Raw genomic sequence first — 24,024 nt, 5'->3', positions numbered from 1 at the left:
TCACAGCTTTTGACCTTGACCATGAGTCAAATCACATCATCCCTTACAACTGTTCAAAGAAAATCCATCCTCTGTTCAGCTTCCATTCTGAATCCCAGACTTGATCTTCATTTCAGTAACAGCCTTTGCAGGGTCACTTCCTGTGAGAAAACTAATTAAGTTTCTTTGTTACTTACAGAATATGGAAGTCTATAATGAGATGGAAGGAGAGATGACTTTTAACAAAAATATCAATTTGCGAGTAATACTTTAAAAAACCCACCCAGGTTGCATGACCTTGAAATTCTCAAATGAAACCAATATGTAGGTGCTGCAATCCACCTAGAAGCAGCCCTGTGTGAAGATGAATTCTTCAATTCTTATTATGGAAGGCATCTGCCAGGGACCAGAGAATTATTTAGGCAGAAAAGTCGGAAAGGAAGAAGAAGGGAAGCATTGCTCCTTCTCACTTATTAATATAAATATCTTACATTGAGATTTAGAGATCAATGTTTCTTGACCTGAATCCCTAAAACATACACAGACATGTTCTGAACTTTCACATGTACCCAAAATAAGCCAATAGTAGACTGTGTGTGTGTGTGTGTGTGTGTCTGAGTCTCACTCTGTCGCCCAGACTGGAGCGCAGTGGGGTGATCTAGGTTCACTGAAAGCTCTGCCTCCTGGGTTCAAGCAATTCTTGTGCCTCAGCCTCCCGAGTAGCTGGGATTACAGGCATGTGCCACCACCCTCGGCTAATTTTTGTATTTTTAGTAGAGATGGGGTTTCACCATGTTGGTAAGGCTGGTCTCAAACTCCTGGCCTCAAGTTATCTGCCTCTTTGGAACTGGGATTACTGGGATTACAGGCATGAGCCACAGCACCTGGCCAATGGTGGACTTTTAAACTAAAAACAACCGTTGCTGAGCTTTAGCCTGCCCTGTCCAGCAGGTAACAATGCAAAGCTCTGAAGCAGTTTTAGCCAATAAGGTGACACCTTCAGAAAAACTGTAGGTAAGTTAAATGAAAACTATTTTTCACCTTTATCCAACTCGATAGACAGCATATGACAGGATGGCACCCCAATTGGAACTTCAGTGATGAGAAATGTTTTTCCAGGTCTTTGGTTTTCATTGCCACCATAGTATATATTATTCGCTTATGAGAAAGGCACTTACCATGGGGAAATTCTTAGGCAGAAGGAGGAAGGTTTCTCAGATATTTATAGCCAAGATATTTCAAAACATACGTAGCTATATTTATGCTTGGTTCTTATTTTAATAAACACTAAGCATTGCTGCCCCCAAAGAAATTTTCAGTGTCACTTTAGAAAAGAAATATTCTCCTTCACCTCAAACACATGGCTTTTGTGTTTTAAAAAAGCAAGTAAAAGTGTTTAAAACACTACAAAATACATTACGGCCTGAAGGCTTACTCAGAACTTGCCTCTTCAGATCTTTTCTAAAAATCTATGGCTACAAAGAAAGCTAACAAATAGCCTCCAGACCAACTCTGGGGGAGATCATGAAGATTCCTGCCATCTAAAAGCCTTTATTCTGCCTGGGCCTGAGACCAAGCTCTTCTCTGAGGCAGTTACTGAGAGCGCCTTCAGGGTGCTCACACCTGAGGTGTCCTCCATTTTGGGGGTAGTAGAAGCTGGATGAAGAACAAAAATTTGCTTGGTCCTAAGCCCCTGACTCAAGATATCATCATATTATGCATAAGGTCTACTTGAAATATCATGAAAACTAGCAAATAAGTAAGTAGTCAGCACTCCCATACCCTGGTCTCATAATTTTTAGATTAATCTTCTATTAACCAGAGGTCTCACTCTGTTGCCCGAGCTGGAATACAGTGGCACAATTATAGCTCACTGTAGCCTAAAACTCTTGGGCTCAAGTGGTCTTCCTGCCTCAGTCTCCTGAGTAGCTGGGATTTCAAATGTGAGATAGCTTTCCTGGCTTAGTTGAATATTAAAAAAAAAAAAAATTTCACTTGAACCCGGGAGGCAGAGGTTGCAGTGAGCCGAGATCGTGCCACTGCACCCCAGCCTGGGTGACAGAGCAAGACTCCATCTCAAAAAAAAAAGAAAAAATTTGTTAGACTATCTCTTAACAATGTCTTTGAAATCTTTATCTCCATCGAATAGCAAATAAGAAGAGTAACCCATGTAGAAGTGCCCATCAAGACAGAGAGAGGACTGGAACCTTTCCTTCCAGTGACAGAATTTAGACAAGAACTTCACATTAAGCTATCTGAATCTGAGGATAACTTCTGAATCTAAGAGTCCTGCCTCTTAGATGTATAATAATAATGACCTTTTGGCTCACACAGAAACCTGTCATGTGTATTTCTGTACACAGGAAGTAGAAAAAGGAATACACTATTAAACATTAAATGGACCTCTCTGGGGAAAATAAAATAACTGAAGACAACGGTCCCCCCACCCCCCACCCAAAGCCTTTCATCCCTTCTTACTGTCTTAGTCTCTTTGCACTGTTATAATGAATACCATAAACTAGGTAACTTATAAACAACAGAAATTGATTGCTCACAGTTCTGGAGGCCAGGAAGTCCAAGATCAAAGTGCCAGCAGATTCAGTGTCTGGTGAGGGTCCATTGACTAGTGAGGGTCTGCATTCTTTTCTTTTTTTCTTTTTGAGATAGGGTCTTACTCTGATGCCCAGGCTAGAGTGTAGTGACATGATCATGGCTCACTGCAGCCTTGATCTCTGAAGCTCAAGTGATCCTCCTGCCTCAGCCTCCTGAGCAGCTGGAACTACAGTATGCAATACCACACCTGGCTAATTTTTTAATGTTGCCCAGGCTGAGGGTCTCCTTTCTGGTTCATAGATGGCATCTTATCACTGTGGTCTTACATGGTGAAAGGGGTGAGAGACCTCCTGGGCCTTTTTTATAAATGGCACTAATCCTATTCCTGAGGGCTCTGCCCTCATGACCTAACCACGTCCCAAAGACCTCATTCTAATACTATCACCTTGGGTGCTCGAATTTAACGTATGAGTTTTGTGGAGGACATAAACATTGAGACCATACGTAGCACACACAAACTACAGTTTCAGAGTTAGAGCCCAGGGAAGCTCTTTCTGAACATACATTCACTCACTTATAATGGGATAGGCTCCGAGATGTTTACAAATGGATTTATTTTGCAGCCAAACATTAAATGCTGCAACAAGCTTTGGAGGCTTTCTTTCAGGAATACATCAAACAGCAGCCTAAGATGAGGTTTCTCATTTCCTCAGCCAGCAGGGCTCTGGGCAGGCTGGGTCTAAGTTTCCATCTCTGAAGGTAGGTCACAAACATGAAAGGACTTGGGGATTCATAAAAAGAGCACTGGGCCGGAAGTCAGGAGAATTCGGTTCTAATTTTATTCTGTCCCCAACCAGTCATTTTATCTTGGCAAAGTAACTTATGCAATGGAGTCTCAATTTCTACTTTTGTGAAAGGGAAATAATGGTACTGTAGGATGGAAACAGATACACACTGAATGTCTACATGTAGAGATACTTTATGAGGAGTATGAGCAAGAGCTCTGCAATGAGGGTTGCATTTGCTTGATATTACAGAGGAGGAAATAGGGGTTCTGAGAAAGGATAACTTGGCTGAAGTTACAAATTCTGGAAGCGATAGAGGCAGAATTCCTAGCACAGGGGATGTAACAAGCGACTGGGCCTTCCCATATTCCCATATTCCATTTGGAATTCAACAACGTACGAGAATTCTAAATTTGAAGCTAACCTTCCAGATACTGTGAAGGTATTTGTCAAGGTAAAGAGATAAATATATATTAGCAGTTGGTTGGAACAGCATACAATTTTAAAATATACATAAGAAGCCAGGCACGGTGGCTCATGCCTGTAATCCTAGCACTTTGGGAGGCCGAGGCGGGTGGATCACCTGAGGTCAGGAGTTTGAGACCAGCCTGACCAACATGGTGAAACCCCATCTCTACTAAAAATACAAGAATTAGCCAGGCGTGGTGGTGGGTGCCTGTAATCCCAGCTACTCGGGAGGCTGAGACAGGAGAATCACTTGAACTCGGGAGGCAGAGGTTGCAGTAAGCCAAGATCATGCCATTGCACTCCAGTCTGGGTGACAAGAGTGAAACTCTGCCTCAAAGTATACATATATGAATTTGAGACCTTGAGCCCCTTAGATATTAGATATTAGAGAGCTCTGAATGTTAAAATGCATTTTAATTGGAATTATACTTGTACATAACACCCACATATACCTTATACTTTTGTAGGTTTTTAACATCAACACAGCTTTTTCTTACACAAAGCTCTTTCTCTTTCCCATATTTTCAAGAATATCACTTGATCCTCCTAACCATACACTATAAGGCTGGAAGATGTCATCACCCACGTTTTACAGATAAGGAGTTTGTAGCCGATGCCTCTGGGGTCATGCCACCTCCCCTTGTCCTACTTCTGATTTCAGCAGCAGCTGTGGCATGGACAGTTCTTGGAGGGCTCAGACTCGCCTCCTGCAGCCAGCATGTGACCTCAGACACATGCTGTGCTCTTGTTACTCCTCACCTCTCCGGACTCCCCCCTTCATCATAAAATGTGGGGGAGTTATACCCTCAGGGGCAATGCTCAAAGTGGATCCATGTCTCCTGCCTTTTTCATGGTCAATGAGAAGAATTCTGTGGGTTTCAGAGAGATCTCAATGGAATCAAGACCCCAGTGAAGATCCCATTGCCTACAGCAGTGACTTAACTAACACACCCTTATATATATCCTCTTTCCTGTCTCATTCTCCCCACTCTCTCATTCCCACTTCCAAATAAATTATTTGCACCGAATTCCTTATCTGCAGCTCTCTTTTGAGGGGACTCCACACTATGAGAGGCATCAAGGCTCAGCAGGGGAAGTAACCTATATGGGGCCACACGGCTGCCAACAGAGAAGGCGGCACTCTCTCCCAGTTCTTCTGTCTGAATCCAGTGACTCTCTTTCATCTTCTACTTTCAGGCGTGCACACAAGGTTAATAAACTGCCATTTCTACCTTATATAGATATAGAGAACATTTTAAAAATATGTATTTGAACAAAAAATTAATAATAAATAATGCTTAATGGTTACCTTTGCTCAGGGTTACACGGATTATCTTCCAGGCTACCATAAAAACATAAAAAAACTGTGCTTTTTTTTTTTTTTTTTTTGGAGACAGAATCTCATTCTGTCCCCCAGGCTGGAGTGCAGTGGTGTAATCTCGGCTCACTGCAACCTCTGCCCCCTGAGTTCAAGCAATTCTCATGCCTCAGCCTCCTGAGTAGGTAGGATTACAGGCATCCACTACCATGCTGGGCTAAGTTTTGTATTTTTAGTAGACATGGGGTTTCACCATGTTGGTCAGGCTGGTCTCGAACTCCTGACCTCAGGTGACCTGCCTGCCTTTACCTCCCAAAGTGCTGGGATTGCAGGTGTGAGCCACCGCGCCTGGCCAGAACTGTGCATTTTTCAAAATTTTAAAGTATTACATCTTCTTTGCTGGTGTTGTCTAATGTATCTGTGGAAGTAAATTATAAATGTTAAGTTTTGCCCCAAGTTTTATAGATGAGAAAGCTGAAGTTTTAGGATTTTCAGTGTAGCACATTTAACCAGTATTGGAATCAGGATTAGAATCTTTTTTATTTTAGGGATATTCCAGGTTTTGCCTACAAAATCTGTTCAATGGCAGTGGTGTAGATTATCTTCAATGCAAAGCATTGTTCTGGGGCTTTGCAGTGGGCATTATATAAAAAAAAAAATTCTTAGAATCTGTGCCCCTTTTTTCCAGTAATTGTACTACAGTTTTCCTTTGAGGATCCAATCCTCTTGAATACTCAATCCACGTAATCCAGGTTTGAGTGAACAACCCGCTGTTAATTCCAGAGCTTGGAATATGACCAGTGCCTGACCAGTCAATGAATTCTCCCCACACGGGCCACAGTGACTTGTGCAAAGGATGGAAAGTGACCTCAGCTTGGCCAATGAGAATAAATATTGAGATTTTGCTGGGTCCATGGAGAAAGCTACTCTCCTTCCTAGGGAGATAGGCTGGTCACTGCAACTCTTGACTGCCTGGTGGCCATCTTGCCACTATATAGGAAAAGCCATCTAAATGTGAAGCCACTAAAGCAGAGAGGCGCATGGAGTCATACTGCTGAATTGACATGGATCTAGCCTCCCCTGAATTTAGATTTGCTGCTGGACTTTACAGTTACAAGAGCCGATGCATTACTGCCTCATCTTCTCCTTTCACGCTTCTGACACTTGCAATTTAACAAGTCCTGTGTGAAACGCTCCGTACTCAAGCATTAAAGAGATTCAGTGCAGTACCTCACCTCTGAAGAAACAAATATCTGCTTTCCATTACCAGGGAATAGGCTAGGAAGTCAAGACACAGAAGCAGAGCTAAACAAATCTTGGGAGAATCCTTTGTCCCAGTTTCAGAGAACCTTAGGAATGAGGTCCTGAGCCAGTCTCTTTATGAATGCAGAAAGCAGCAGGCCTCAGACAAGCCTCATCACCTTTAACGTAGAGAATCCCAACTCTACAAGCATTGTATTCAGACTCACTCACCAGCCACTGCTTCCATTCAAAAGCAAACAGCAACTAGAGTTCAGAGGAAATACCTTAGACTGGGAATTCTTCCTGTTGACCTTTGTTTTCCTTTCTCTCTTTCTTTAAAATTACATAGCAGTACTAACTTGAGAATAAATGCTTTAATATCTGTAAAAAATGTCCAGTCACTCTCTACCCTCTGCTAAGCTGAATAATAAGAAATGTAGAGGCAGATGAAAGAAAAACGTTGAGGCCAAACCAAGACACTTGTCCCAAGGCAATAGGGACATGAAAGAAACAATGGGTTATCCTTGTTTTTAAAAGATTTTTCCCCTGCTCCTAAGAAACAGCATCATCAAATATTTACTTTGATATATAATATTTCAAAGCCAGGAGGGCAAGGCTCATGCTTTGAAATGTAGGCAGGCTTATCAGAAATGGTACCTCAGCAGTTTTCAGAGCCTAGAACAGTCTCTGACTGTGCCAGGGAAATGAGGAAGAGGTATGTGATACAGACAGGTTTACCGGACGACCCACCAACAAAGAGGCGTGGGGATCATTACTGGCCCAAGTATATACATGGGCTTCCAAGCCTGTGTTCGCTCTTAAATGTACACGCGGTAGAGACCTGGAGGTGACGCTCCTCATTGTCTTACATCAGGCTTGGAATTCTGACATCTACACATTTTTTCTTTCTTTTTTTTTTTTTTAGACGGAGTCATGCTCTGTTGCCCAGGCTGGAGTGCAATGACATGATCTCGGCTCACTGCAACCTCCGCCTCCCGGGTTCAAGGGTTTCTCCTGCCTCAGCCTCCTGAGTAGCTGGGATTACAGGTGCATGCCACCACGCCCAGCTAATTTTTGTATTTTTAGTAGAGACAGGGTTTCACCATGTTGGCCAGGATGGTCTTAATCTCCTGACCTTGTGATCTACCCACCTCAGCTTCCCAAAGTGCTGGGATTACAGGTGTGAGCCACCACGCCCGGCACACATTTGACTTTTGAATGTGACATACAGACTTACCTGATGAATTCCACAGAATAGTACTGAATAGGAGCACTTCCTTCACTTGCTCCAGGTTTCCAAGACAGGGCCACCTCAGAATCCGAAACCACAATGACATGTGGCTGCTGGGGAGCTGCCGGAGGCAGGCAGGAATCTAGGTGGGACAACAAACACAACTAGACTAGGCTGGTGGTCTCAGCCGTTGGAGACGTTTAATATAATACACAAACAGCACGAGTGCTTCCTATACCCAAAATATCTCTGTTCAGAACAGCCTCAAAACCCAAACCAAACAAATACAAAAACATAATCACAACTTGATCACTGTGTGAAGTTCGAATCAATGAGACTGGTCTTCCCTTCTCCCGGCTGCACCCCTGACTGCAAATCCAGTTAATTATGTCCCAGTCACTAATCCTGGGACACACAGTGGTAAGTCTCCTGGAAAACCTTCTATCACATTCTCAACTCCTAATAGCCTTCCATCTGTGTTTGTATTGACAGAACTGATATTTACCTTCAAGGAAAATTAAATGCTTACAATCACTACCAATCATTCTTTTCTCTATGTGTTTTGTCCCTGACAATCAGACTGCATAGTAATGGTAGGTCATTTGGGAAATGCCCTTCTACGTAAAGAGGTAGGAGTCACCCATGAGCCCATCACCTCAAGTGACCACTGTTTCTGATCACATCCGGACACACACATCTCCTAGCCTTTGTTCACACTACTCCAACTGACTGGGAGACCTTTCCTGTCTTTTCTTCCTAGCAAAATCCTATGCATTTTTTTGTAACTCAGGCCAAAGGTAGGACTCCTTCTGAAAGCCTGTGAGGCAGGGGCAGAGGAAGTGTGCCCTCCCGTGTGCTCCACAGCCTCCGGTGCAGTCCTTAGAAGTGCTGCTGTCACCAGGCGCAGTGGCTCATGACTGTAATCCCAGTACTTTGGGAGGCTGAGGCAGGTGGATCACAAGGTCAGGAGTTTGAGACCAGCCTGGCCATTATGGTGAAACCCTGTTTCCACTAAAATTGCAAAAATTAGTCAGGTGTGGTGGCGTGTGCCTATAGACCCAGCCACTTGGGAGGCTGAGGCAGAAGAATCGCTTGAACCCGGGAGGTAGAGGTTGCAGTGAGCCAAGATTACACCACTACACTCCAACCTGGGTGACAAAATGAGACTGTCTCAAAAAAAAAAAAAAAAAAAAAAAGAAGTGCTGCTGTCACTCATTTGTCATTGGCTTCTCCTTCCACAAAAAGCTCCTTGCCAGCAGTGACCACCATCAACCCAACTTTGTACCCTACTGTCCAGCTTGGTGCCACCTCTAAAAACATTAGTTGCATTCCCTTTGCCTATAAATCTCTTCTCCCACTCCCCTTCCTCACCTTCTTAATTCCTACTTACGTGTCAGATCTCCACTAGTTGTCATCTCTTCAGGGAATTCTTCCCTTATCCCTGTGTTGTATGTTCCTACAGTGCTGAAGCACCTATCACACTCTGTGACTACACACTAATGAGGGAATGTCTTGACTTACCCCACTAAGTTCTGAGAGGGCACGGGCTGTGCTTGCTTTTGTTCTCTCCTGAATTCCCAGAGCCTAGCACAATGCTTGGCACACAGGAGGTCCCTACTGATATTTGCTGAATGAAGGATGGATGAGCAGCCTGCCACCTATTAACGAATTTGAACCTACTTTACCTTGGGACAAAGTGGTGACATGCCGAGGAGAGCTCAGCCGCCCTTTGCCAGCCTGGCTGTAAGCTGCTATGCTCACGCGATATTCAGTGCCTGGTTTCAAGTCTCCAATCACTTCCTCCTGTCAATGACCAAACAAGAAAGATGCCAACAATCAGAAGATTTGTTTGAGCAAATTGTATGATTTCCATGAGGTTTATATCTCGAGGTCCCTGTGAAATTGCTTGGCATAGAGAATGTTTTGCTTTATCTAGGACTGGCCCAATTTTAAGCTTTGCCAAGAAAAAAATGACCATGACATATTTTCCAAGACTGGAGGATGGCCCTTTATTGAAATCTATCCATGGTCCTAGAACTGGATACATTCACACTAGCGAATGTTACTGTGAACATCAGAATTCTTTGATTAAAGTACAGGCTGCCGGAAGGCAGGTGATGATTCTTTCCAAGGCTGGAATTCTCCAGTTCCTTCTTTCCATTTGCAGATTCCAGATGCTCAGGGAATAGCTGCAGCTGCACACTAAGGTCTTGGTTTGTACCTAGAAAGTAGGGACTGGAATTTTAGTTCTCAAATTTTAAACAGCATTAGAACTACCAGGAAGACTTTCTTAAAAGTGTGTCTGTGTGTGTGTGTGTGTGTGTGTGTGTGTGTGTGTGTCTGTACTTCCCCTGCACAAAGGGCCCTGAGCAGGAAGCCCCAGCCAAAGAGGGCTTTCTCCACCTTGAGCTTTGGCAAAAGTGGTGTGTCCCCAAAGCTACAGTGCTACATAGTAATTGGGAGCCTGGGTCTGATTGGTGGGAAGCAGCAGCCCACTGTAGTGGAAAGGGCACTGTCACTGTAGTCAACCAGCCCTGGGCTTGAATCCTGATTCTGCCACTTATTACTAGCTGTGTCCTTGATATTAAATTCATTAAGCCTCACTTTCTTCTTCTGTAAAATAGGTGTGACATATAACCATCTTGCATGATTGTAACATTTGAGATACTGTGTGTAAAGTAGCCAGTATGGAAGATGTGCTCAGGAAATGAGTGGTCATGACTATTGTCTTGGGCATGTGGGAACCTTCCTCTTCTCTGCTTACCTAGGCTCCCGAACTACTCCAAAGGCCAAGCTCTCCCTTTGACACCTTCCTGACCATGCAGGCCTGGTGATCTCACCCTACTGAAAATTGAGCCACTACTTTAACACATTTACAATGTATTTATTTAAAACTACTACTATTTCTCTTATGGGATTATAAGCAACTTGAGAGCAGGGACCATGTCTTATAATTTCTTCACAACCTCTTTTGCAGATGTTTGAACATTCATTGTTGCTAAGAAGAATTAAGGGCATCCCTATGATTTTTTAAAGCATTCAACAAATAATTATTGAATACTTAATACAGTAGTTCTTAAACCCTGATTACACATTAGAATCACTCGTTGATCTAAATGACTGATGCCTGAACTCCACTCCAGACCACTTAAATCAGAATCTACAGGTGACAGAACCAGGCATCTATTTGTTTAAAGCCCTCCAGGTGATTCTAATGTGCAGCCAGGTTTGTGAACTGCTGTTCTAGGGCTTGGCTCACCTCTCACGCCCTGAACTGCCCCTTCTGTTCCACCTCCTCTCATTGTCCTGATCCCCCTAGATCCAGTATCTACCAGATCCTTCTGTATTTACTATGCTCAAGACTCTCACACCTTAAAAACAGTAATTCCCTACCACATCTGCACCCCTAGATCCTCTCCTCAGAGGCAACCTTCTTGAAGTTCTCTTTGTTGCCTCACCTCCTATTTACTCCTGAACTTACGCTCACCTGGCCACTCTCACTACAAACCTATTGAGATGTTCTTACCAAGACACCGTAACAACTCTGTAGTGAATCCAGTGGGTGCATCTCAGTCTTTAATGATTCGTTGCAGCTTTCAACACCATTGTCCACCCTTGCTTCTTCAATCTCTTGGCTCCATTGGAAATCATGACTCTGCTCCTCTGTGGTCACCTTTTTCTTCTCCTGTTGCTCATTTCCAATACCTTCCATCCACCCCCCTTTCTCTGCTACCTGTAAGGATTGGTCTTTCCCAGGAGTTCACCCTGTCACCATCTTCTCTTCTCCCTCATAGTTTTGCTTGAGTACGCTCCTCTTCCATTCCGTTAGCTTCTGGCACCACCTTCAAGGTGACATCTCCCAACTCTGCACCTCTAGCTCTGGCCTGCCTCCTGGTCTCCAGGCATGGAATGCCTCTTGAACATCTCTACCCAGAGACTACCAAGCAACCCAAGTGTAACACAACCAAAGCTCCACTAATCATTCCTCCTCCTACTGCCAAAACCAAACCAAAACATAGCTTCACCACTTGCCTTCTCTCTCTCTCTCTCTCTCTCTCTCCCTCCTTCATTACCCAAGGCCAGAATTCCTGATGCTTTCCTCTATGAGTTCAGCCTACACCCCTCACCACCATCTAATCAGTTACCCATGCAGCAGATTCCACCTCTTTCATATCACTTGAATATGTTTCTGTCATTTCATTCTTACAGCCCTTGAAGACCAAGTCCTCACAAATATGACAATGGGCTCTGATTCCCCTGCCACCAGTGCTGCCCTGCCTGTACCTCCAGTCTGGACTCCACGGTGCTATGCTAGTTATCTTTCTAAATCCGCAATCTGATCACATACTTCATACTTTAAAACCCCTCAGAAGAGCATGTTCATGTCCCCCTGTTTATCCTTCCAGCATCATCCCATACCATGTTCTCTCCTTACATTCTACATTCCAGTCATACTTAAGAACTTGGCAGGGCTCAAATTTATGCCATTCAATGCCTCTGGGCCTTTGAACCTGCTGCTCCCTCTACATGAAATGTCCTTCTCCCTACTCCTGCCTGGCTCACCCCTACTCATTCTTCATGACTCAGATCAGCTGAGACATTACCTCATTTCTCTGGCCCCGCCCCAGTCTGGTTAGGTGCCCCTTCTCTAGGCTGCCCTGGTGTCCTTGGTTCACCTCAATCTGAGCAACGCTCACCTTGTATTTTAATTATCAGTTGATTTGTCACCTTGTCCCCACCCACTTGAAGCCAGTAAGCAAGTTCTTATTCCTCTGGCATCCCAAAGCTTAGCATAGTGTTACCAGGCATCTAGCAAATGCTCAAGCAATGCTTCTTGATGAATGAATAAATGAACTAATGAATGATGAAGAAAGAAATCAAGCCAAGATGTCTCATGTAAACAGATGACCTCATCAAGAAGCCAGCTGATACTACTGAGCCCTGCATCTTGACTCACAGCATCAGTACCCCTGCCCCAGGCCCTGGACTAGCACCTCCAGGGACAGGACTGACTCTCCTGCCCATATCCTTCCAGCCACCCCACCATGCCTTTCAGACCTGCTCTCTTGTCCCATTTCCACCTCGGTGCCTGAGTTCCAGCCCCTTTGACTCCTTGCCTGGGTCTTCAGTCTGCCCCACCCTCCCTCCCTCCCATCTCCACTCCATCCTACATGTGGCTTCACAAGGGGCCTCTGCTGCACATGTGGACCTGCCTTCACATCCCCTCTCCGGCTCTACTTCCTCGCATCTGTGCTCCTGAGCTTCACCTTCTGTCTCCAGGTTTCACGCCAAGTTTGGTGGTTAAGAGACTGGAGGCAGCAGGTGGATCCAACCTTCTGTTCTCACTCCTCTCCCGACTAACGCTCCAGGCTTTCCTCATGGAAGCAGAAACACTTTCGAACTGACACAGCACTCTCCCAGGCTTCTGCTTTGGGATCCTTTACTCCTGGGAAGTCCTGATGCTGGATGAAGTGTGGGTGGTGATGTGGATCCAGAGAGTATTGTAGATATCGCTCAATACCAAGCACACCTACCATTAATTGCCAGTGACGGGTGTTTTCTCTGTTTCAGGAACAAAGGGAAAGAAGGCTATGTGTAGCCTTATTTAATTCTTCCTTCAGTTCCGTGAGGTAGGTATCACTCTTGTTTTCATTTACAGAGGAGAAAACCTAAGCCCTGAAAAGTTCACAATTTGCTCAAGATTTAGTCAGTGGCAAAATAGGGATTTGAGCCCTTCTCCATTTGACACCAATGCCCAAGTTCTAATTGGCCAGTACATGTACAAAAAATATTAAATAATGTTTAAATCAACAACAAACAGTACTTACCATAAGCACAGAAAACTAGATTATTACTACTTTATGACCGCGGAAGTTAATGTATCAGAATTTTAAATGTTACCACTGGAAACCAAGCAAAATCCTATTTGTAGTTCCATATATAGATTAAAAACTACTGGAACTCTTTATTGGATATGGAAGATTAGTGCTACCTTCAGCTTGGGTGCATTCTGAGGAGTAGAGGGTGACCTTCCCAGAAGCCGGCTGTTTCCCGTCTGTCTCTTTTTCTGCACTGACACTCCGGAAAGTGGCATAATGGGGAAAATCAAGGGGACTGAGCAGTAAGGGGGAAAATCAAGGGGACTGAGCAGTAAGGGCCACAGAAACATGTTGAATTCAGCAATTTCTCCCCTGACATCTCTCCTCTCAAATGGAATCCTCAATGTATTGTAACTTGTGATAATCCTTGCAATTTGTAGTAAAATACCACATACCATAAATCTTTGTATTTCTGTCCTTAAAGGTCTTACCATCACCACTTCAGCCTTGCATCAAACTACGGCAGATGCTGAACATGCTGTTTTCAAAGTACAGAAACAGTCTTTTGCTTTGTTTCGTTGCCTTGTGGAAGTCTGAAGACAAATCAAGATGTTTATCTCTCCTGAGCTTCATTCCTCCACAAGTTAGTGAGAAACAGAGTGGGGGATATTGCTTTCCTGGAGTAGAGGCCAGAGTTACCTCAACAGTCTCCCCCAGGCCCTTCCCCCACCATTTTGGGGGTGAAGCTGAGTGCTTTGCTGCAAAATACCCCTATTTTGTGTTTGCCTAGTTCTTTCTGAAATGCAAAACCCCTTTGTCTGCTCAACACCGCTGTTGAGCGGCTTCATGCGAGCAGTGAATTCACATCTGTAGAAGAGAAAAGCAAGACTGGTCACTGAGCCCAGTGAGAAAGCTCGGGCGACTTTCAGGACTCTTGCCTTCTTCACAGATTGCCAGAACAACAAACTTTCATCTTACAATTGTATCATCATTATAGTTTTCATTTATATAGCATTTTGGAACTTACAAAATCTCTGTACACCATTATTTCCTTTAATCTTCACAACAACTCTAAGAGATCAGTCCTATTGTCTCCATTTTGCAGACAATGAGACTGGATTCAGAGAGTTTATATAACTGCGGGCGACCGTGAGTCTGATTTCCCTCATGAAACTTTATAATAGTTCTAATTACCTGACTCGTAGACACAGCATCACTAACTAGTTCTGAAACGGGCACCTGGTTTTTCCCATGTTCAACCGCCTTTTCCATTCCCTCCATTCACAGTCTGTCATCTGGATGACTCATCCCATTCTCTTCTTTCTCATGAATAGAATCCCTGTATTTCAGTTGGGCCACTCAAAGACTACATTCTCAGCCTCCTTTCCCTCCAGGTGTGGCCCTATGGCTAGATTCTGTCCAATAGGTTGTGAGTGAGAATGCTGACGCCAACTTTTGAGATCTCCCTTAAAAGGAGGGAGTGTGTTTCCTTTCCTCTTTTCCTTATCTATTGGCCAGAGTGTGGATGTGGCAGCGTAAGCCATTCTGGACCATGGGCAGGAGGGCACAAGGGGTTGGCAGAACAATGAGTTGGAAGGAGCCTGGCTCTCTGATCAAGTGAAGCCACCAGAAGGTGACATCCAGACAGTTCCATGGGGGGGAATGTAAATGCACATCAATCTGAGTTTCTAGCCTGCTAGACTTATATCTATCTAATACATGACCCAATATACAAAACCAACCTGGGTTACCATGTAAGAAGAGCCCAAGAAAAGATGAGACTCTTCTTTTTTTTTGAGACAGGGTTTCACTCTTGTTGCCCAGGCTGGTGTGCAATGATGCGATCCCAGCTCACTGCAACTGCCTCCCAGGTTCAAGTGATTCTCTTGCCTCAGCCTCCTGAGTAGCTGGGATTACAAGCATGCACCATGATGCCCAGCTAATTTTTGTATTTTTAGTAGAGATGGGGTTTCACCACGTTGGCCAGGCTGGTCTCAAACTCCTGACTTCAAGTGATCTGCCCACCTCGGCCTCCCAAAGTGCTGGGATTAGAGGCATGAGCTACCGCACCCAGCAAGGCTATTCTGTACTACATACTTTTCACTCTACGTTGACAAAATCATGTTGAATTGTTCTGAACTGAAGTCTCTGACTCTGATTTCAGACCTCGCCTTTACCTCCTTACATGCTGCTGTTCTTTCTCCTCCTACTGCCTGAAATACAGATCATTCGGCTTCAGAAATAAGGCTAGAGGCTGTCTTATTCATTAGTTCAGATGAGCACAGTTGAGAGGAGGCATGAATTGAGTAAAGAACTGGACTGGGAGCCAGGAGACCCAGGTTCTGCTGCTAACCTAGCTGTGTGGTCTTGGGGATGCCACTTAGCTTCTCTGGGCCAAAGATTCAACACTGAAGGTCTATAATTCTTCTAAAACAACTTTCATTAATAGCTAGTAAACTTGGATTCAACCTCACAGTTGACCCTACAAGTCAAGGCTAGGCCTCAGTTGCCTTAGTGGGAGTTGGGACCACCTAGCATCGTCCAGTGGAAGGCACCAGAGAAAGAGAAAAGTGCGATCTTCCAAGCATCCTTCCTCCAATGCGCTGAGGATGGCTGTGCAGAGCAGGGTGGAGGGAGGAGTTGTAGGGATTTCTATTCTCTGGGTGGTCACAGGAAGTTATTTTCCAGAGCTTTGCTGCAGGGGCAGCATTAGCTTTAGAGGCTGGACAAATCTTCCTTACATGGATCCGTCTATGTACTGCAGGAAAGTTAGCATCCCTGATGCTTGTCCACCAAAATGCCCAGGAGGGGACAAAGGTACCCCCAGCTGAGAATCATTACTAGTCCATCCCTTCTTCTTTATTTTTGAGATGGAGTTTCACTCTTTTTGCCCAGGCTGGAGTGCAATGGCACAATCTCGGCTCACTGCAACCTCCGCCTCCAGGGTTCAAGTGATTCTCCCACCTCAGACTCCCAAGTAGCTGGGATTACAGGCACCTGCCACCACATCCAGCTAATTTTTTTTTTTGTATTTTTAGTAGAGATGGGGTTTCACTAAGTTGGCCAGGCTGGTCTCGAACTCCTGATCCACCCATCTCGGCCTCCCAAAGTGCTGGGATTACAGGCGTGAGGCACTGCGCCCGGCCCCATCCCTTCATTTTACAGTTGAAGAGAAATTCAGAAGAGCTCAGTGACTTCACCTCAGGTCACCCTTGCTCTGATGAGACAGCAGGAACAAGTCTTCTGATTCCTGGTTAAGTTTTCTCTCTCTAAGTTCTGGGTCAATCAGTGGACTCTAAAGCAGGGTGGTGGTGCATCCCCAGGGACAGCAAGACAACCCACTGAGATGCCAGAAGAAAACACAAGAACTCTCTATTTCTGTTTTATCTCCTCCTTTAAAATTCTGTGAGATTTTATAATGTACATAATATATTAGTACAGTAGCATATGTATAATTTATAAATACATAAATATACGTATATTGGTGCATGTTCAAATATTTTTAACTGATGGTATGCATGATCAAAAAGTGTAAAGACCACCACCCTAAACATCCTTATCTATTTCTAACTCTTAAAAAATTTGCCAAATTGCCCTGATTTGTTTTACTATTTTGTTTTCCAGGAGGAAACCTGGAGGGTATTATTTTAAGAAAAAGATAAGGTGGGCTTGAAATGCTGCCAAATTGGAAGCTTCTAGAAGGCAGATTATCAAACAATGCAGCCCAACTCCACATTATCAGCCAGGGTATTCTGGTCATTTTATCAGTTAAATCAGATTAACCATTTGTCAATCCACTCCCCAGTTTGGTATTCAATCCAGAAAACCAAATCTATCGGTCCTATCTTACTGAAAACACAATCTGGAATTGTCAGAGGAAATAAGGGAGTGAGAAAAGAGGAGGTAAAAGGAGCGGGAGCTACTTCCAGAGAGGTGCTCACTAGTTAAATATTTTCTCTCCTTTTCAATCTGTTTCACCTACTTTTGAACCAGAGCTTAAATTACTTCAACCTTCAGAGAGGTTCCCCTTAACCCTACTCTGCTGTGTGAGATGAAGAAGTACATGCAAGGATAAAAGTGCCTTCCTCTAAACGATTAAAAATTCACATTGTAGATTCAGCTGTCTGTGCTTACACTAGAACTAGGCACTCTCCACTGAGCCTTAATCAGCAAGAGGGAGATGCAGGAAAATCAACATTTTGATGAAAAGAGATCCCCTGAATCCTGGGTTGGGACAGGTGTTTAAATTTTCTAAAACATGCTTACAAAAATTGCCTGATGATCAGGTTATCCCTGGAGAGGGGCAAAAACAGAGGCAACATGAAGAGTAAAAACAAAAAACTTGCATGAATAAAACAAATCTGTACAGCACCTTGCCCCTTTTGCCATGCACAGCCAAGGGCAGCAAACACACATCTTTGCAGTACGAATCATACTGACCACTTACTAAGCTCTCATTCTGTGCCAGGTATTGTGCTGAAGGTTCTACAATCATGACCTTATAACTCATATCTTTATCTATAGAATGATATGATATAATAACTCACATCTTTATCTATAGAATGATATGATATAGTACAGAGTTCCTAAAACTTTCTCTGTTCTTGCCACCCTTAGTGTGTCAGTAATATTTATAGCATCTCAATGCCAAAAGAAATGCCCATTTATTAAGTAGTTATATCCAAACAACTTGGTAATAACAGTTGATATGGTTTGGTTCTATGTCTCCACCCAAATCTCACCTTGAATTGTAATAATCCCCATGTGTCAAGGGTGGGACCAGCCGGAGGTGACTGAATCATGGAAGTGGCTTATCCCATGCGGTTCTCGTGATAGTGAGTGAGTTCTCACAAAAGCTGATGATTTTATAAGGGGCTTCCCCCTTCACTCAGCACTCATTCCCTCTCCTGCCGCCCTGTGAAGAGGTGCCTTCCGCCATGATTGTACGTCTCCTGAGGCCTCCCCAGCCATGCAGAACTGTGAGTCATTTAAACCTCTTTTCTTTATAAATCACCCAGTGTCAAGTATGCCTTTATTAGCAGCTTGAGAATGGACTAATACAGTAATTCACACAGATGTTGCTGTTTTCCTCAAAAATGTTAAATATTCTACTGTGCCCCTGTAAGCCTGCTGCAGAGCCCTGGAGCACTCTGGCACACAGTTTGGGAACCACAGACACACTATGATATAGATATTTTGGGGATCCCTGTTATGTCAATGAGGAAACTGAGACCTAGTAAGGTTAAGCAGCTGTTTTGTTGAAATGCAGAAATCTGAACACAAGTCCATCAGAATCCAGGACACATTCTGCTACATCAGACTCCTCCCACTCCCTTGCTGAATCACTGCCTTTATGTGTAGTCATGATTTCCTCTTTTCATTCTGTTTATTCTGCAACTCTCCCCACCCCCAACCCTCCCTACCCCCAAACACACACACACACAGAGAGAGAGAGAGAGGCATGTGTGGACACATTCATGCTCATTGGGCTCAAACCATTCCAACTGGGATGTCCCTCCCTTGAGTCTGCCTTTCCAGAAAGTTCCTGCTTTAGTCCTCAGTCCCAACTTTCACCTCTTGACCACTTGTTCCCACACTCACCTCTCACTCTTCAAACCCTGTCTACTAAGCAGCATGTTAATAATGACATCTGATCTTACGTTGCTCTCTAATTGTTTTATCTGTGTGGACGTGGTTTTCAGAAGACTGAAAGCTGCCCCCAAACAGGGACTGTGTGTTGTCTTATGTTGGGCGTAGAGTAGCCCCTATGCAAGTTTGTCAAAATTGGCAAGATGATCAAATGCAGAATTTGATAGCGTACTCTAATGCCTAGATGTTGATAATGGAGAGAATGTATTTAACATATAAGTCATCGGGAATGATAACTACCACCCACATGGCTTTTATTTGATCCTCACAAGAGAATAATTATTACACCTCTATCATGGAAAAAAAAGTTGAGGTTTAGACGGTTTAAGTGACTCTGACCAACATTACCCAACCTGTAAATGGAAGAAACAGGCCTAAAAGTCCAGAGTGCTGGTCTCCCTCCCAGCCCTGTTTTAGGTTTGTACAGCAGTGACCTTCAGAGAGATGACAATTTTCAGCCCAGGTTCTGTGAGGGGCAGGATATCAATTTCAGAGGCACTGTCTAGACTCAAAGGCTTGTGTCACTCTTGATACCTGAACTGGGTTCCAGGTCAAGCAGTGAGCCCTGCAGGACACCAGGCTGTGGTGGCTGGGGACACTACTAGGGACAATCAGGCTTCTTGGTGAGGTTAATGAGCTTATTGAAAGTTCCAACCCATCTCCCTCTCTTCAGACAAAGTAAACTATAGAGGCTGAGGTTGACAGCTTCTGTGGCCAGTGCTGGATGCTTAAGCAAAAGTCTATTTTGAGCTTAAATGCATGTCATACAAAATAAAAGCAAGCTGGAAATGTGCGTCTATTCCTTCTGATTCATGAGAGCTTTGGTAGAACCAGCAAGGGCAGGGGCTCAGAGGTCAGTCAGCTCTGAGTTTACAGCTGATGCTGTTACTCACTAATGTATGATTTGAGGAAAGTTACTTCACCTCTCCGAGTCTCAGCGTCCTTGTCCATAAAATGAGGTCATAGGATAGTTGTGAAGAGTAAGTGGCAAAGTAAATGTAAAGCAAAGGGTGGTGGCTGCCAGGTAACAGATGCTCAATAAGTGATAGTTCCTTATCATGGATGACAAACAGGTGCTGCCTGTTTGTCAGGTGCTGCCACCAGAAGGCACGGATCAAATAGGAGCCAGCACCACCACCACCGTTATAATAGTGTTATAAGCACTGGTGCTAACTCCTTGTAGAGGAATTCAAAAGGCTCTAGCCTGAGGTTGTGGCAGAATGAGGGAGGGGAGTGAAAGAAAAGAAAATACAAGATGCCTAAGGCCAAAGAGACCTTGAGGAGAAACAGAAAAGAAAATAGATGAGGACCCAACAATTGGCTAGTGGAAGGACGGGGTGCTGGGCTTGAAAAAAAAAATAAACAACTTGGACCATTTAAATATACATTTCAAATTACATCCTCTTCTTCCGCACTGTGTCTTCAGGCAGCTGGGAAGATACAAATGCGTCATATTTATGTATAAAGCTTTTATTGGGATAAAAAAAAAAAACAGAACTGAACTTTACGAAGAAAAGAAGGGGAAAAACCAGCTGTAAGGTGGTAGTTTTCTTGCATGATAAAATAGGGTTGAGTCCAGCATGGAAGCATTTACGCCAGGACTCTTTCGTCAGATGCCTGTTTTTCAGAGATGTAGTTGGCATGGTTCAGAGGAAATGTACATGGATGACATTGGGAAATCCTAAAGGATTATTAGAAGCATTAGTTATTATCACATGTACAGTAGCACACACACCAAATCAGCAATCCCCCCGAGTAGCACCCACGTGCTTTTGAGGAAGCTGCCAGGATGGAGAAACTCACCGTGGTCGGGATGTCCCGGCTGAGAGGCACGCTGTGCGACTGCTCCTGCAGGGATTTATCTGCGCCAGCCTCAGAGTAAAAGACCTTGAAAAGATGCAGACACCCCGGTGAGAGCAGAGCCCGTGCTTGTGTAAGATCAAAGGTTGTAATTACACTCACAGTGGCAGCAGGCTCTGAGGTGCGTCGCCTAACGTCACGTGCACTAGTTCTGCGGGAACACACATCAGACCTACTTGGGTTGGGTGGGGGGTGTTGCAAACTCAGAAGCCTGCGGAGTCCAGGAGGAAGACACATATCAATGAAGTGAGATGCAGAGGTCTGGACGTGGCTCGTGTTATTTTTCCCAAAATGCATGAGCCGCCTGGGTAATCTTTCATTTTCTCACTTTCGATAAGACATGAGTTCAGAGATGTATTCCTCTACTTTTAGAAAACAATAGGACGAGGGCCATTATCAATGGCTACTGTCCCTCAGTGAAATGGAGACAGTAGCAGGTGGTGGGATTGGGGTGTTACTGAGGTCTTACAGCTCATCTAAAATGAGCAGCTCAGTTCCAGCAGGTGGATAGGAATGTGGACCCAGTGTGGCCAGCTCTCCCCATATCCCAGAGAGTTCACAATTCCAAACATTTATGTGAAATATCTTGACTTCTCAAAGTTGACTCATTTCTAAAAACACTATTCAAAGAAAACATTTTGGTGAAAAGATATCAGCCCAATTTGCAGCCTCTGATAGGTAAGAATGCATTCTCTGCTGCTTCCTCCATCTTGCCTACCCACCTTCTTACTTTACATTATTTTGTACTTATTGACAACATTCCACAGTGATTTCCTCTTTCCCATGTTCATACTTTATTCTCCAGATTTGACTATAGGCAATTGAATAGCAACAACCACGTCCTTTTAGTTTATATTTTCCCACAGCTGAACAGAGAAAGGACTGGATAGATCCTAAGTGAGTAATGCAGATGTGATGTGACATTCAGGGCATTTACAAATATCCTTCAAAGGGGGACATCTCTTCTAGCTTTATGGAGGGAGAATGGGGCAGTTACTGATATGGAAGGACAGATATCTAGAAAAAGCAAGGATGAGAAAGACATACAGTCACACAACACACCCACTGAGGAAACTCCCGTGCCCGTGGACTCACAGTGTACCCAAGGATGGTGCTCCCAGGATGCCTTGGCATCTTCCACTGGATGCTGAAAGCCGTACAGTTCAATGCGCCCAGCTTGATGTCAAGAGGAGCCCCTACCTTGCCTGCCCCCAAACAAAAGAGATTGTGTTAGAGGCTCCACATATCCCACCTTGAGTATACTTACACAAGATTTAAGAGTGCGTTCTCTGATAGATGAAAAGCCTACTTAAAGATAATTCCAGAAATGCAGTCAATTTCTGATACACCACACCTATCTCAGCTGACCTCACTCACTTTGCTATCCCCTCCCAACCTGGCATCAGTAGATAAATCAGTCCAGCTATTGCCCTCATTCTCTCAGGTAACTTCTAATAGGTCAGGGACCAGCAAAGGGAGATTCAGGGTAGCATAGACCACAAATACTTCTGACTTGACTCTAAAAATTTAAAATGTATCAAAGCAAGATGACAGGCACATTTGTATTTACTCAATAGCATATATGTTGTATGTATACATTATATAGATGTGTTCACTTATATAGCTAGGATATTCCTATTGTGGGACATTTCAAAAATATAGTTATGTATAAAATGAAATTTAAAAATCTCAAATGCTTTACTATCTATTTATCTTAAGTAACTTCATAGTTATAGATGATAAGATTTATAATTATAAAATAATATATATAGGTTGCCACAATTTAGAAAACATAAAACATTATATCTAATTCTAACATTCAGAAATGAGTCTTGACAGCATTGTGGTATATCTCCTGTTGGTCACGTGCAATTTAAAAAACTGTTTGTGTGTGTGCTTCTATACAGTTGACATCCCTTATCTGAAATTTCAGATTTTTTTGGATTTTGGAATATTTGCAATATACTTAACTGTTGAGCATCTCAAATTCAAAATGCTCCATTGGGCAGTTCCCTTGAGCATCATACTGGTGCTCAAAAAGTTGGATTCTGGAGCAGTTAGGGTTTCAGATTTTTGGATTTGGGATGCTCAACTTTGTGTGTGTGTGTGTGTAACTTCTTTTTCTTTTTTATTTATGAGACAGAGTCCCTCTCTGTTGTCCAGGCTGGAGTACAGTGGCGTGATCTCGGCTCACTGCAAGCTCCGCCTCCCGAGTTCATGCCCTTCTCCTGTCTCAGCCTCCTGAGTAGCTGGGACTACAGGCGCTCGCCACCTCACCCAGCTATTTTTTTGTATTTTTTAGTAGAGACGGGGTTTCACTGTGTTAGCCAGGATGGTCTCGATCGCCTGACCTCGTGATCCGCCTGCCTTGGCCTCCCAAAGTGGGAGGATTACAGGCATGAGCCACCACACCCGGCCATATGTATGTAATTTTTAAATTGTTTTGTTATATATAGTGATTATGTGTATATACATACATGTTAATAATTTTAAGTCTTAATTGACTTAGTATATATATAGTACGAACAGCATATTTACAATCATTAAAATCATTATTTTTAATGGCTGTAAATTTTTCCATATAACACATGTGCCATAATAAACAGCATTTGTCATCCCACAATTATTAGGCAATTTATTCCCAATATTTTGCTGTCTTAAATAATGCTCCATAAGGGCAGGGACCAGGTCTATCTTGTTCAGAGTACAGAAACTAGTCATGGCAAAAGCACAATAAACATTCCTTAAGTGAATGAACATTCTGCAACTTGATTTTCCGCTTACTAATATGTACTAGTGAGATTTCTTTTTAACTATTGCATGTAATTCTCCAGCTTATCAGTTAGGATCCTTTGCAACTCACAGAGATCTAATGTATCTATTTAAAGGACTGCTGCTAGGGCTTGTCATCAATGTTCTTAATAACAGAACCCAAAGTTTTTCTAATGGATTGAGAAATAGAAGAAGCCCAGCGCTGTCAGCAGGAACCATGAGATCAAAAGTCAGCTCCCCTCTGCCCCACATACACCTACGATTGTCACCACTCAGAGATTTAATTCTTTTTTTTTTTTTTTTTTTTTTTTTTTTGGCCTTTTTTATTTTTTAAAGGTAGATTTCCAT

At 43.5% G+C, this 24,024-nt stretch overlaps 1 protein-coding gene across 2 annotated transcripts in view; it reads right to left on the bottom strand.

The window, feature by feature from the left end:
* EGFLAM (EGF-like, fibronectin type III and laminin G domains) overlaps positions 1–24,024 on the bottom strand; it is a 199,156-nt gene that overhangs the window by 98,979 nt on the left and 76,153 nt on the right. For both annotated transcript variants that reach the window (XM_011944386.1, XM_011944387.1), the window contains exons 2-5: positions 22,000–22,109; positions 20,848–20,931; positions 9,262–9,379; positions 7,583–7,718 (exon numbers count right to left, since the gene is read on the bottom strand). In XM_011944386.1, the coding sequence (XP_011799776.1) occupies positions 7,583–7,718; positions 9,262–9,379; positions 20,848–20,931; positions 22,000–22,109 (448 nt within the window). The remainder of the gene's footprint in view (positions 1–7,582; positions 7,719–9,261; positions 9,380–20,847; positions 20,932–21,999; positions 22,110–24,024) is intronic.

Source organism: Colobus angolensis, unplaced genomic scaffold (assembly GCF_000951035.1).
Source record: "Colobus angolensis palliatus isolate OR3802 unplaced genomic scaffold, Cang.pa_1.0 Scaffold230, whole genome shotgun sequence".
Classification (NCBI taxonomy): domain Eukaryota; kingdom Metazoa; phylum Chordata; class Mammalia; order Primates; family Cercopithecidae; genus Colobus; species Colobus angolensis.
This window is presented reverse-complemented; position numbering and strand designations above follow the sequence as displayed.